The sequence below is a fragment of the Medicago truncatula genome, chromosome 8 (assembly GCF_003473485.1).
Source record: "Medicago truncatula cultivar Jemalong A17 chromosome 8, MtrunA17r5.0-ANR, whole genome shotgun sequence".
NCBI lineage: Eukaryota > Viridiplantae > Streptophyta > Magnoliopsida > Fabales > Fabaceae > Medicago > Medicago truncatula.
In genome coordinates, this window is record NC_053049.1 from 27,617,736 (window position 1) to 27,631,369 (window position 13,634).

Below are 13,634 nucleotides of genomic sequence, written 5' to 3' on the forward strand. Positions count from 1 at the left end.
TAATCCGAACAGAAGTAATTGGCTAAGCGTGCTAGAAATTGGGGTAGGTATGTGTAGAATTTACTTGTCTCTGTGGTGTTGCATATCATTTGAGTACTCTGGATTGAAAGAAATTATAGACGGTTCCAGAATAAGTCACAAACTATGATTAGAATCTTTCATCAGGCTTTGACAGAGGTTAGGCTAAGTAGCTCTCTCATCAAAGGGAAATATTTATATAAAATCAATTTTGTGAAGACTAAAATTTGAATTCATTATCAAGAGTAATTGAGGTGGTAATCAATAAACTATGAAAATGTAAGTAATTTATTTGTTATGTAATATACTTATAACCAAATTAATGTTTTAGATGTTTTTTTTTTCATTCAAAATTTTGAGGCCAAAAATCAGTGGCGAACCCAAAAAAAAAGTTCGGATGGGCAACTAAAAGTAATAATAATATATAAATATAAATTAAAGTTGTAATAAACATCAAGTACGAAGTTGAAATGATAAGGAGTTTGACAAAAATGTTAGGGTGAATACTTAAATAACGAGTCTTGTTAACGAGTGCCCCCGAAGCATTTTTTAAGCATTCCAAATTAAGAAATTATTCTTTAAAAAAAGTAAAATAGTCCAATTTCCAATGCATTAAATACACTTGTTTTTATAAAAAAAGCTATTGTTTAAAACCCTTAACGAGTGCCCTGGAAGCACTTGTTAACATTTCCCTTAAATAATTACATATTTAACAAGTACTATAAATTATGAAACTTTTTTGATACATTACAACTATTAACTGAGAGATATTTCCGTTGATAGGACAATATGCGGGAGATTTAAAACTCATGCAAATTCGTAGGACCATAAGCCTCCGCTAACATGCGTATAAGCATCACAAAAATCATGTATGTCACTTTTGAAACCGCGAAAAACTATAACCGTTGAAAAATTGTTCAAAGTCTCGCAAAATAGGCCTATAACTAAATTATTTAAATTTTTCGGATGGGCTACTTCACCACTTTGCGAGAATTTGGATCAACTAAAACCTAAAACCGACACAAAATATATAAAATCTCGCAAAATAGACCTATAGTCGTTAATTTTTTCGGATGGTCAGGACTCCGCCACTGCCTAAAGCTCATCGCAGGCCTTTGAGCCCTTTGCAGGATTTGGAGGTCATTTGGTACCCTCCCACCGTGGGTTTGTTGAAAGTTAACGTGGATAGCAAGCCTTTGAGCCCTTTGCAAGAACACTCTTTCCGTCGAAAAAGAGAAAAAGAAGCTGCAGATACTCTTTCAGTTATTCAAGGAGAACATCGTTGAAAACTTGAAATAAAACTCAAATTCATATTTTAAAACTAACCCAATATTTTAAACTCCTTTTGATCCTCAATTCACTCTTTCTTTAATTTCTACATACTTTAATAGGCAAAGAAGCTGCATAGATCGAGCATCGATCTATATAAAAAGGGAAGTTGTCAAGTATATTAGATAATAAGAGAGGAAAAAATTTCTATATCCAAACAACTCTCGTAAGCTATAGCAAATACTAAATGGCAAAATCATCTTCCTCTTAAACAAACACATGAGGTACTCCTTAGCTTCAGAGGCGAGGATACTCATAAGACATTCAAAAGCCATCTCAATAGTGCACTAAGAAGGTTAGATATCAAGACTTACATAGAGGATAATCTTGTAAGAGGAGATGAAATATCACAACCACTTCTCAAGGCGATCGATGAAGCAACTATGTGATTGATTTTTCAAAAAACTATGCAACTTCAAAATGGTGTTTGGATGAAGTTGTGAAGATACTCGAGTGTAGAAAAAACAAAGGGCAAATGATACTTCCAGTTTTCTATGAAGTTGATCCTTTTCATGTTCGACACCAATTAGGAAGTTATGCCGAGGCATTCATTAAACATGAGCAGCGTTTTGGAAGTACAATGAATGTTTTGCAAAAATGGAGGGATGCTTTGGGAGAAGCAGCCAACCATTCTGGGTGAGATTGCTCCATCAACAGGTAATTGTTTTTTATCATATTAATGTTATTTGATTAACTATTGGAAATTTAAGATTTTTAAAATGTTTGTATAAACAGAACAGAAGCTGAACTTGTTGAGGAAATTGCGATGGATGTGCTGCAAAAGCTGAAACATGTTTATGTTCGTGATCTGGATCACCAAATTACTAAATTAGTGCAACTTGCACAACTTCAGCTACAATACTATAAAAGCATAGATACTTATGAAAATCAACTAAGTCATGAGGCAACGGTTCAACGCATAACTGAACTTAAGATGAAGAGAAGCGTCCGCATGCTTCGTTTGACTCATGAGATGCTTTCATATATGAAAGATTCAGAAGCTTATGAAAAACTATTTTAGGTGCATTATAAATGTGCTTCTTCTTTTACATATTTATCAATGTATGTGTTACAAAACTTTTATTTTATTTTATTGAAAGAATGTGTTATAAAACTTTAATCAGCACAAAGTTTAGCGCATGTAGTTGGAGCACAATGTGTGTAACTGTGATTTTAGTGAACTCAAGGATATCAAAATAAAGATTCTTAGATAGCATTAAACAACAAGTAAACTCTTCAATTTTTCTTGAGGCATACTATACGTTTGTCTGTTGCTACAAAACAGAGTTAATAACTCATGCATTGATCGTGCAACAGAGTCCCATATAAATCCAACATTGTCGCTAGGCCCTAGCCATGGAAGGCAAGCCATGTAATAAGTAAATATCTAATAAAACTAAGGTTTTTGAGAACTGTCTGAGAACAAATTCAGTGTTAGAAAGAATCTCAACATAGAGTTTAGAAAGAAATTCGTGTTCTTAATCCATCAAACTACTGGTACCATAGTTACCGTCATCCTGAAGACAATGTTTACAACAATTCTGAGACATTTTGTGAGGTCAAATCGACAGACACGAACACCTGACGCGATACTACATATTGACATTTGAGAAAATGAATTAATTGAATGTGATCACCTAGGAAGACATTGTATTTTAATGTGTAAAGATCTTCTACAACATCTCCTGCGCACAGTCCAAGCTACTCAAATGAGGAATTGTTTAATGCAAAACTCAGTTTTCTTATAACCAAGAATAAAAATAAATCCTTTGTCTCATCTTACTATAGTTCTTATATATTATCTCTTAAATAGAAACTTATACTGTTCTTGTCTCATCAAACAGATTTTAAGATAAATTCTTAGCCAAAACTGTAAAATCAGTAATTATGCAAAAACCAGAATCATCCAAAGGTGAATGGACCACCATGCATTTGAAATTTAGTTTTTCTTTGTGAATTTTTGTAAAAAAAATTTCAGAGACAAAGGCAGCAACAACAATGCATGATATATAATATATTTTTGTACTTTTGACACAAGATAATGATTCCAAGCTTAGGATCTGAAAGTTCATCTTCATATATGTGGAAAATAATTTTAAGCTTGGAATTATTACAAGGGGATAAAGCACTATTAACCCTTATTCACTAGTCGATTTCTTTAAAAGCAAAAGGAAATATATTAAGGAAATAGCCTAGACTGTGTTTAAAACAATATTTACAACATCAAACACAATAACATCTGCCATCAAACACAAATATTGAAAATAACTAGACTGTGTTTGCGCCAACAACCAAAGTGTTGATTTTGATTAGCGTCGCAATAACATCTGCCATATTGATTCTTGCTTCAAGTGAATCTTCACAACAACTCAAGGCTAAACTAAAAATAGATGACATGTGAGTCAATATATAATCAATTTGGTCCCCAGTTATTTGGACTAAATTTGAATCCATGACCTCCATAATGGAATTAGGCAATGATCGACTGATCCATGTCTTCAAGCTTAGTTCTGCAACAAACATATCATCTGTTGGCTTTTTTCTTGTGAAGATTTCCATAAGCATAATCCCATAGCTGTACACATCTCCTTTGACAGAAACAATTCCTTTAGATCCATACTCTGCATGTTAATACTAGTTATTACGAGTTATCAAATATTTTTAAAAAAAATAAGGCTTAGATCTATACTGTCTACACATTAATTACTAATATAACATGTTGATGACTAACGTGTGATAGATTTTTGTTGTTGACATAATCAAATAGATTGGTTGGGACTGTAAATATGAAGAGGAAAATATTAAGAAGTAAAAGAAAAGAAATGACCTGGTGCGATGTATCCAACAGTAGCCAAAGTTTGTGTAAGAGTTTGAGATTGTCCTTCATCCATGAGCTTTGCAATACCAAAATCACTAACATGTGCAACCATATTTTCATCCAACAAGACATTCGAAGGCTTTAGATCACAATGAACCACAGGCATTGAAGAACCATGATGGAGATATTCCAATGCATATGCAACATCTATCATTATATTTAACCTTTGCAAGAAATTTAGACAATAGTTATTTGAATATAACCATTTGTCTACACTTCCATTTGACATGAACTCCATCACCAATGATTTGAAATCAAGATTTGAGCAACTGCTGATAATCTTTACCAGATTCCGATGTCGTAGATTTCTCATCGCATTGCATTCTGCATCAAAGCTCTTTGATTTTGCTTCTGATTGCAAATCAATTACTTTAACGGCAATCATCTCACCATCAAGAAGCTTCCCCTGATAAACAGAGCCAAATCCCCCCCTTCCAAGGAAATTACTCTCATTGAATCCATTAGTTGCTTGCACAATTTCATAATAGGATATTCTTCTTGGAGCTCCCAAAGTTGACAAACCCCTTCCAACATTATTTTTATTCTTTCTCCTTTTATTATGTTTTAAAAGTATGATGCACGCAACAATCAAAACGACTGACACAACTATAGGAAGTATGCATTTCAATATAAGCTTTTTTTCCATTGACCATTTCTTAACTTGCTTACCACATGTAGGTACTTGAAGGCGAGGATCACCACAAAGTGCATCATTATGCATAAATGATTGAGCTGTGAAATTTTTGAACCGTCCACCATCAGGAATCTCTCCTTGTAATCTATTATATGAGAAGTTGATGTTTTGAAGATACAAAAGTGATTCTAAGGATTTTGGAATAACACCAGTTAACATATTTTGGGACAAGTCCAAAGAGATCAAGCTTACCATTTCACCAAGTGATTTGGGAACTGAACCATTCAGTTTATTATCTGCTAAGGAGAGATTCTGCAATGTTAATAAGGAATTAATGGTTGTTGGAATGTTGCTTGAAATCTGATTTCTTGATAGGTCTAATAGTACAATTGCTCTCAAATTCCCAATCTCAGGTGGAAGAATACCAATTAAAGAATTTGATGAAAAATTTATCTCTAATATATCTCTAAGCCTCCAAAGAGATAAAGGTATTCTAGAGTTCAAACTGTTAGATCCTACATGTATCCTTATAAGAGAAATCATATTTCCCAAACATGTTGGTAAAACTCCAGAGAGCTTATTATTTTGTAGATACAACTCACCCAAACTCTTCATTTCACAAAGTTCCTCAATAAATGATCCTTGTAGTCCATTGTTGCTAAGATTCAAAACCTGAAGTTTCTGCAACCTTTTGAATGTAGGAGGTATTGGTCCAGTTATATTATTCCCAGAAAGAGAAAATTGTAGCAAGTTGCTCATGTTTCCAACTTCTAGGGGAATATAACCACCAATTCCACATGATTGTGCCCTGATGTATTCTGAAGTTATGTTTCCAATTGACTTAGGAAGATTGGGTATATGATTCCCGGATAAGTCTAGATATTTCAAATATCTACAATTTGTCAAGGAAGTAAAGAATTGATGAGAATCTTCTATTGTCAAATTGTTGTCATCTATGAGAAACGATTTAAGCAATCCTAAATCTCCAAAAGCAGTATTGGGTAGAGTTCCAGTGAATGCATTGCCATTCAATTGAAATTGAATAAGATTAGAACAGTTGAATATGTTATTTGGAATATTTCCAACAAAATTGTTATCATTCAAGAATAGATATTGTAGACTAGGAAGGCTATATCCCGTATTTGATGGAATTGTGCCTGAGAGGCTATTCTGATCAACCCCCAAAGATGTGAGTGATGACATGTTGAAGATTTTGGAAGGAATAGATCCACTTAACCTATTGTTATACAATATTAGCAGCTCAAGTTTATCAAGATAGCCAATCTCCTCGGGAATCGTACCTGAAAATGGATAAGAAACAATGTTATTAAGATGGTTATTTCTCGAGGGACAATAAACTAGACGACCACTTTTTTCCTTTTTTTTTTTTTTGCTTGCAGAGCTAACACATACTTCATGTCATGTGATAAATAGGATTGAACAATATTTGACATTTAAAAAAAAAAAAAAAAATTAAATTTAAAGATAAAATAAAAAGGTAAAGAGCTAAATAAAAAAAACAATTTGTCAAAAAAAAAACATACAACGAATTTGTCTTTTGTGGAATATCACGAATGCTTTTCAACCGTTGGATATTTATTTTTACGTTGGACGATGTTTGGTTTTCATGTGTTTTGGTTTAGCTATCTATTCACGTGTTTACAGTTGGCAATATATAGAAATCCTTATAAAGAAATATTAGAATAAAAAATTTAAAATTTAAACATTATCATTAAGGTTGTAACAGTTTGGTTTGGATCGGCTCTCAGTCAAAAAAATGTTCAAACCGATGAAATCTTCATCGGTTTGGTTTGGTTCGGTTTTCACTCTTTTTTAAAAAAGGAACCAAAGCAAACGAATCGGTTTGGATCGGTTCGGTTGATCGGTTTATTTGAAAATACTATTAAAAAAAATTCATATTCTCACAAATTTGTATTTCATGCATAAAACATACGTCATACTCAAATATTTCATGGAATTTGTATTTCTTGTTTTGTTTTTTCATGTTATCTATTTTTCAAACAACTTTTTATAACTAACCTTACTCAATATTTCAAAGGCATAGAAAACGATATATTTTCAAAAGTTTAAAGGCATAAATATGATAAAACTAACGAACATATGAATGATCTCAGCGGTGATGAGGAACGTTGGGATAGATCATGGGCGTGGTTGATGGCTAGGATAGAATATTATCTATGTAAAACTCTCCTTTGGTAGATCATGTAATTTGTAAGTCAAGTAAGTAAAAAGCAAGCTAATATGAAATCAAAGCACCCTTTAAAGAAATAGAAATAGTCATTCTCTTAACGGCAGCTAATTTAGCACCAATTCAAAATCATGAATGTGTAAGTTAACAACCTATTTGACAAAAAACCTATTTGACAAAAAGACTAGTTTTGTAAGTTTACTTTAATTAATTTAAAAAATATCATGTTTTTAAATTCCCCTTTTCGTGGGTTGTTGTTCCTGCTCCCTCTATGTTACTGATATATATTAATCCCATTTTCTTTCTCATATTGGCTTAATTACTTTTTTATTGACGAATAATGGTTTGAGTACGTTTTTTTTTTTTTAACAAATGGCTTAATACTTGTGATGTTTGATTCCCATTTTTTTTAATAAATAATCAATTTAATCCATAAACTAACACTCTATCCTCAATTTAGTATTTAAACAATTAAAATCCACTAAAATATCCTTAAACAATGAAAAATACATCAATTTAGTTTTCAAACTACCATGAAAAAAACCAATGTTGCTAATTGAGAGAGTAAATAGTTAAATTGACTGTTTCTGCATTTTATTATTATTTTTTAATAATTTCTAACAGCTAATTGAGGGACTAAATAATTATAGGATTAAATAGTTCAATTGATTGTTTTTTTTTTTTTTTTTATAATTTCTAACAGGAGTTTTTTTAATGGTAAATTTTGTATGTAAATTGTTGTATTAGTTATTTTTTTTCTTTATCGGGATTTAAACCCAATATCTTCTACTTCTTAACTCTTAGCTAAAAATAGTTCAGCTACCCAGATCCCTTCATTTCTAACGTAAGTTATATTAAATCTTTTTGATTCATCTGGGATGAACCTTTTCTTATCAACTCAGTCTTTTTTTATCAAGAATGTTATTAATATTTTTGAACGGTTGCCATTATTTCATGATCGATGATGAATATTGTCGGAAGCATTGTGGCTAATAAAAAAAGACTTATTTTTTCACCCTATTTATTTATTTATTTATGGCGTGACCTATTGTTTTTGACGAAAATTTCAATGTGATTTTTAGATTCCATAATATGAAATGAGTTTTCCCCCTGTTTTAGGTGGAAAAAAAAAAGGAATTTTTCATCAATTTGGATTTTAAAATCCGAACACCTTGCAGATCCTCTCCATTTTCATAGACAATTGAGATCTCAAGTTTATTGCATATGAACTTGACAGAGAAGGATTTGGTGCCTTTAGCTTCGGTGTCTTTAGTTCATTTTAGATGAGAATGAATGATTAAAATAAATTAATTAGATGATAGAGAATTAATGGTTTAGAGAGAGATAGGAACAAAATCCATCAAAGGCACCTAAACCAAAGACACATAATCCTCTCCCATCCTTATATTATCAATCAACTCATCCACTTCTCTTTGAACTACACCACTTATTATGTAATTGGCCACTTGCACCATATATATAGAAGACGTATGGAAACATTGGGGAGCAGATAAGTTGTCAAAAATCAAGTTCATTGTTTTATATTCTATTCTCGATTATTTTGGGCATTGTTTATGAAGCTCCAAAGTGCTGGCCTCGAGTGCACGAGTTCAGATACATAGTTGTGTAAACCTTGGGGAGCAAAACCGGATATTGGATTGCACCGGAGGTCCACCGAAAATTTGCTTTCATTTTAGTGACTTTTTCCACGGCACAACATCTCTCTTCTATCTTTCCGAAATCTATTTCCTATTAATATTTCCAACAGTAATATATTGTTTCCCTCTCGCTTTTTACTTTGTATCCCAATGGTTTCTTAATGTATAGTTATTTCTATAGGAATCCATTCAAAAAGGCATACTTCTCGTCCATATGAGGAGCTCTCAACTCGTGTTTTTCAACTTGTGAGAGTACTATTCTTACGGTATTTTGATGAGAGACTTGCGAAAAATACTATATTTCAATCAATCTTTCAAGTGTAGCCTTTTGCAACTATTCTTTCCTTGTGTCCTTCATTGCACACTTTCTAGACATTGGTAGCCTTATGCTTTTTTAGAAGGGTGTCGAGTTTATGGATTGTTCCCTTTTTGTTTCTTATCTTTTGTAGCTGCTTCTAAGTTTGTGTATGCATAATTTGAAAAGAGACATAAATAATGTATGGATTATCCATTCCCTCATAGATATCTTTAAGTCATCAAGGTGATAAGAGCTCTGTGTTGTCATAGTGGTATGAATACTACATGTGCATATCACGATCCTTTCCCTCATAATGTCTACAGAAGTGGAAAATTTTGTTCAACTTCTCTAAATTTTTCTTCTTCAAATTCTGGAAGAAAACCGTATTCCTTTTGGTGAGTAATAACGTCTCACTCTCCTTCTTCGATGAAGACCACATCTCGACTAATTTATATCTTGTTGTTGTTCATTTTTGACAACATGATTCCCTTTGAACTTTGATGATAACCAACAAAGTTGAATTTCTGTCGTCAAGTTTGGCTTTCTTATCGTCTAAAATATGAACATATGTGACCCTCAAGTGTGATATTCTAGAATTTCTTCCACTCTATGCATCTTGTGATGTTTTTCACACACTAATTGTTGGAGATCTATTAGTTAATTAGACTACACACGCCACAACTTCAACCAATAATTATTTTGGTAGTTAATTCATATCCTCGGTACGTCCATATAGCTTTTAATTATCTGCAAGCTGGTTCTCTCCATAATAGCTTTGTTATTCTTGAAAAAAAATCTTATGATCTCTGCTTCAAGAAATAATCTCATGTGTTTTCTTCAAAAATCATTGATGAAAAGAAGTTATTTTTGCCTAGTGAACTTGGCTTTGATCGATCCACAAACGTCCACATTTATTCAAAAATTTCATCATTTTGTTGTAATTTTTTTTGGATAATAAAATTGTGAAAAAATCACTAAAAAAAAGCTATTTCAAATAGTTTTTCATAAAGAAATAAAATAAAAACTAATTTAAAGATGTCATTTTGAAAAAAAATGTGATTTTTACAATGTAAAATTTCGAACGATGAATATTTAAGTTAGAGAATGTTAAAATCTCTTTTTTTAACTTATGCCAAGAAGTGAGTTTGAAATAACTTCCACTATTTTCTAGTAAATTTCCAAAAAATCCATTTTTAAAAATACAAAGAAAAATTCATTTTTTAAAAATCTATAACAAACGGACCCAGCATGGAAAGTTGAATAATGCAGCCTTCTTAAGTGATTGTATAAGAGGAAGGAAAGCAGGAGAGGGGGTAACGTCTGGAAAAGGAAGAAATAGGTCCCTCAAAGTATATGTACCGTCATTCTTAAAGTTGGAATAATGCATGTACACATCTATTCCACATATATGCGGTGACATCTATTCTTAGTTAGTGTTTGATAATCACATTGTATTGTTTGATTTGTATACCAATAATTTCATATTTTGTGATAGGTCAATTGTTTAACCATACTGCTTTTGCTTTTTTATAATCTGGAGGAATAGGAATAGCTAACTATGCTTATCTATTGAATAGATGAGATTGCAAGGTGCACAAAAATTATAAATCCAATTCTAATCCATATTATGGTTAACTATGGTTATCTACCAAATATGTTATGGATGTGAAGCAGATTGCAAAGGTGCGTATAATAAAAATACTTCACAACAATCCTTATTATATAGGAGAACATGTATTATAACTTTGATTTTGCCCCACCTTAACACTCAGTAGTCAATACAGCCTAAAAATGATTCATTGTGTTAACAAATTGTGCATGGGATTAAATTTATATAAACCGAGGAATCAATTACTCCCTCCATTCCTTTTTAAGTGTCTTCTTAGTGTGAATTTTTCATTCCTATTTAACTATTTTTTTGCTATTTTAAGGGTATGATTTATCAATTATACCCTTTGTTAATTACTTTTATCCTTTTCAATAAAACTAATTAATGCTATCTATTTGGAAAACTAAAGTTTGTTTTATTTTAAGCAAAGTTTGTTTCTTATTATCTTTAAATTTAAACAAATTTTGTTATAAACAATGGTTTCAAGAAGAGTTTAAATTCTATAAATAAGATGAGTAGCAGTTGTTAAAAATTTTAAGTGCAAAGTAAAAGAACAAATTTGAGAGAAGAAAAATAAAAGACTTCATAAATTATCGGGATCGTGTGAAAGACAAATTGCATGCAAAAGATTGTAAAAAAATGATTTGGGGTTTTTGTTCTAATTGAAAGCTAGATTTATCTTCGCATATAAATATCTTAGATCAATGACAAAATAAATTCTCTCCAAGTTTGCTGGACAAACGCCATTACGCAATCTTCTTGAGAGTACGATATGATATACATTTTGTAAACTTAAGCAGCCACAATACCAGAAGAAGCAGTAGGGGTGCCTTTGAGTCATTGTCTAAAAAAAAAAAAAAGTAGCACAATTTTGGTTGGAGTCATGGTTGTTGTATTAGCAAAAGGGGTGCCTTGGAGTCATTGTTTAAAATTAACGTGAGTTATCTCACGTAGAAATTAAAACTAGCGTGAGTTAAGTCACGTAGATATTTACACTAACGTGTGAGTTAAGTCACGCAGAATTAATAATAGCATGAGTTAACATGAGTAGGGGTATTTTTGTAATTTACTTTGAAAATGAGCAAAAACGTATGGGTAAAGAGCAGATTTCTTGCATTTATTTCTTTCCGTTTCTTTTTTATTGGGTTGGGTCATAGTTAAGTTTCTTTTGTTGTGAAAAAAAAAAAAGTCATTTTTTTTTTGGTTGAAAGTTGGGTGGTCGTAGCTTATTTTTATTTTCAGTGTTCCAAAAGTTAAATTAACTTAATGAATTCTTCAAAAAAAAGTTAACTTAATGAAAAAAGAAATAAAATAATGTTAAAAAAGGGTTATAATTTAAATACAATTAAAAGGGTAAGTTGGTCATTTAATGTTCAAAATCAATTAAAAGGCTTATCCAACCACTTTTAAATAAGTGTATCCAAACATAATCAATTCACATCCAACTCACTTTTAACCAAAATCAATTCTCCTAAACTCAATTTTATCAAAATCAATTCTTACCCCCGGCCATACCAAACACACACTTAGACTACACCACTTATTATTTCATTGGACTTAACACTTTATTATCCAACTACACACATGTACACACACGTCATTAAATTTAGTGATCAGAAAATTATGAAAATAATTTATTCTGAATTTTTAATTCTATTTCTTAAGGGTTAACTATGCATTTTTTTACGAAAAGTTGTTCATATTAAAGAACATTTTCAATTAAGAGACTATTTTATTTAAGAATATTAAGAGAATATGATTCTAAAAATAAAAAGATAAAATTCAATAAAAATAAATAAATAAATGCTTTTTAAATGCTTCTACGAAATGTAAAATAATTGAAAATGATCAATATGCATCTTATTTCGGGTAAATATGTCGAGATAGAAAATAAAACATACCTGTCAAAAAGTTTGATGCTAAATTTATGTATATCAACGATGTGCAGTTACCAATTGATTGTGGAATGCTTCCTTCAAATTGATTGTTCTTTAAAATAAAGTTTTCAAGTTGAGGTAGCTGATTGAAAAAATCATTTGGTAAGTTGCCATTCAAATTGTTATAGCCAAATTTGACCACCCTCAAAGAAGTCATGTTGTTAAACGATGGAATTTCACCTGCATGTGTGTAATATTAATATCACATTAAATGTTTATTAAGATAAGACATCAAATTTTCTGACTTAACATGTTGTGATCTTGACTAATTTTCTCTTTTTGGACTGGAATTATTTGGTGTTCTGATGCTCTGTTTTTATTTGATTAGCGATTTTACAGGTTTAAGCAATGTATCTGATTTGCTTGTGTCTTGTAATTGAGGATATCTTGTACGTCTTGTGCTTGGTATTGGTGTTAGTAATATTTTGCTAAAAAAAATAAACAGGTAATTGGGATGATATTGCGAGAGTATTTTGACTAAAATATGCTAGTTGGGATTTTAGGAATCAACACTATTTGATGAGCTTCTTTATTGGTTAAAAACGTATGAATGATATTTCGAGAGTATTCTTAATAAAATATGTTTATGCATGTCCTTATTTTTTTTTCCCTTTCATTTTGAATAAAATTTAAATTATAAATAAAATAGATATATTTATTAACTACTCTATCGTCACGGATTGAGATTATTTTTTTCCAAACAAGCGGTGAAAGAATTGAGGATCCTATTAAATACTTTTATTTTTTTCCAAATCAAATAAAAATAACCAAAAACATACTTCTTCTCCCCCCATTCTTTCACTTAGATTTTTAGGTAATAATTTTCAAATAAGCAATGAATTTAGCACAAGATAAATTAGGTAAGAGGTTCCTACGGAATACCGTAGACGCTTAGGGTGCTAGCACCTTCCCTTCGCGTAACCAACCCCCGAATCCAAAGTCTCGATGAGGGTTTTTACTCATCTTTTCCTTTCCCATGAATAAAAATCGAGAGTTCAAAGATTGACGATTCAAATCAATTAATAGTTTGATATCCGAAAATCACGAGCACAAAGAGTTATGGG

The 13,634-nt window shown here is 31.3% G+C and overlaps 1 protein-coding gene and 1 pseudogene across 1 annotated transcript; one reads left to right on the forward strand and one right to left on the reverse strand.

The window, feature by feature from the left end:
* The first annotated feature begins 1,091 nt into the window (after nucleotides 1–1,091).
* Nucleotides 1,092–2,419, forward strand: LOC25502825 (disease resistance protein RPV1-like; annotated as a pseudogene).
* Nucleotides 2,420–3,514: 1,095 nt separating this feature from the next.
* Nucleotides 3,515–13,166, reverse strand: LOC120577320 (receptor kinase-like protein Xa21). Its single transcript, XM_039828495.1, has 3 exons — nucleotides 12,535–13,166; nucleotides 4,175–6,160; nucleotides 3,515–3,968 (listed from the first exon to the last, which is right to left on the reverse strand). The coding sequence occupies exons 1-3, from the start codon at nucleotides 12,725–12,727 to the stop codon at nucleotides 3,616–3,618; spliced, it is 2,532 nt and encodes an 843-aa protein (XP_039684429.1). The 5' UTR covers nucleotides 12,728–13,166; the 3' UTR covers nucleotides 3,515–3,615.
* Between the last annotated feature and the right edge of the window lie 468 nt (nucleotides 13,167–13,634).

What these genes read in the sequence shown, in the direction of transcription:
- LOC120577320 (XM_039828495.1), bottom strand. Translation starts at nt 12,727, where the DNA reads ATGACTTCTTTGAGGGTGGTCAAATTTGGCTATAACAATTTGAATGGC. An exon ending in AGCATCAAACTTTTTGACAG is followed by an intron (nt 6,161 to 12,534) that starts GTATGTTTTATT and finishes ATCCATTTTCAG; the next exon opens with GTACGATTCCCGAGGAGATT. An exon ending in TGTTGGATACATCGCACCAG is followed by an intron (nt 3,969 to 4,174) that starts GTCATTTCTTTT and finishes ATTAACATGCAG; the next exon opens with AGTATGGATCTAAAGGAATT.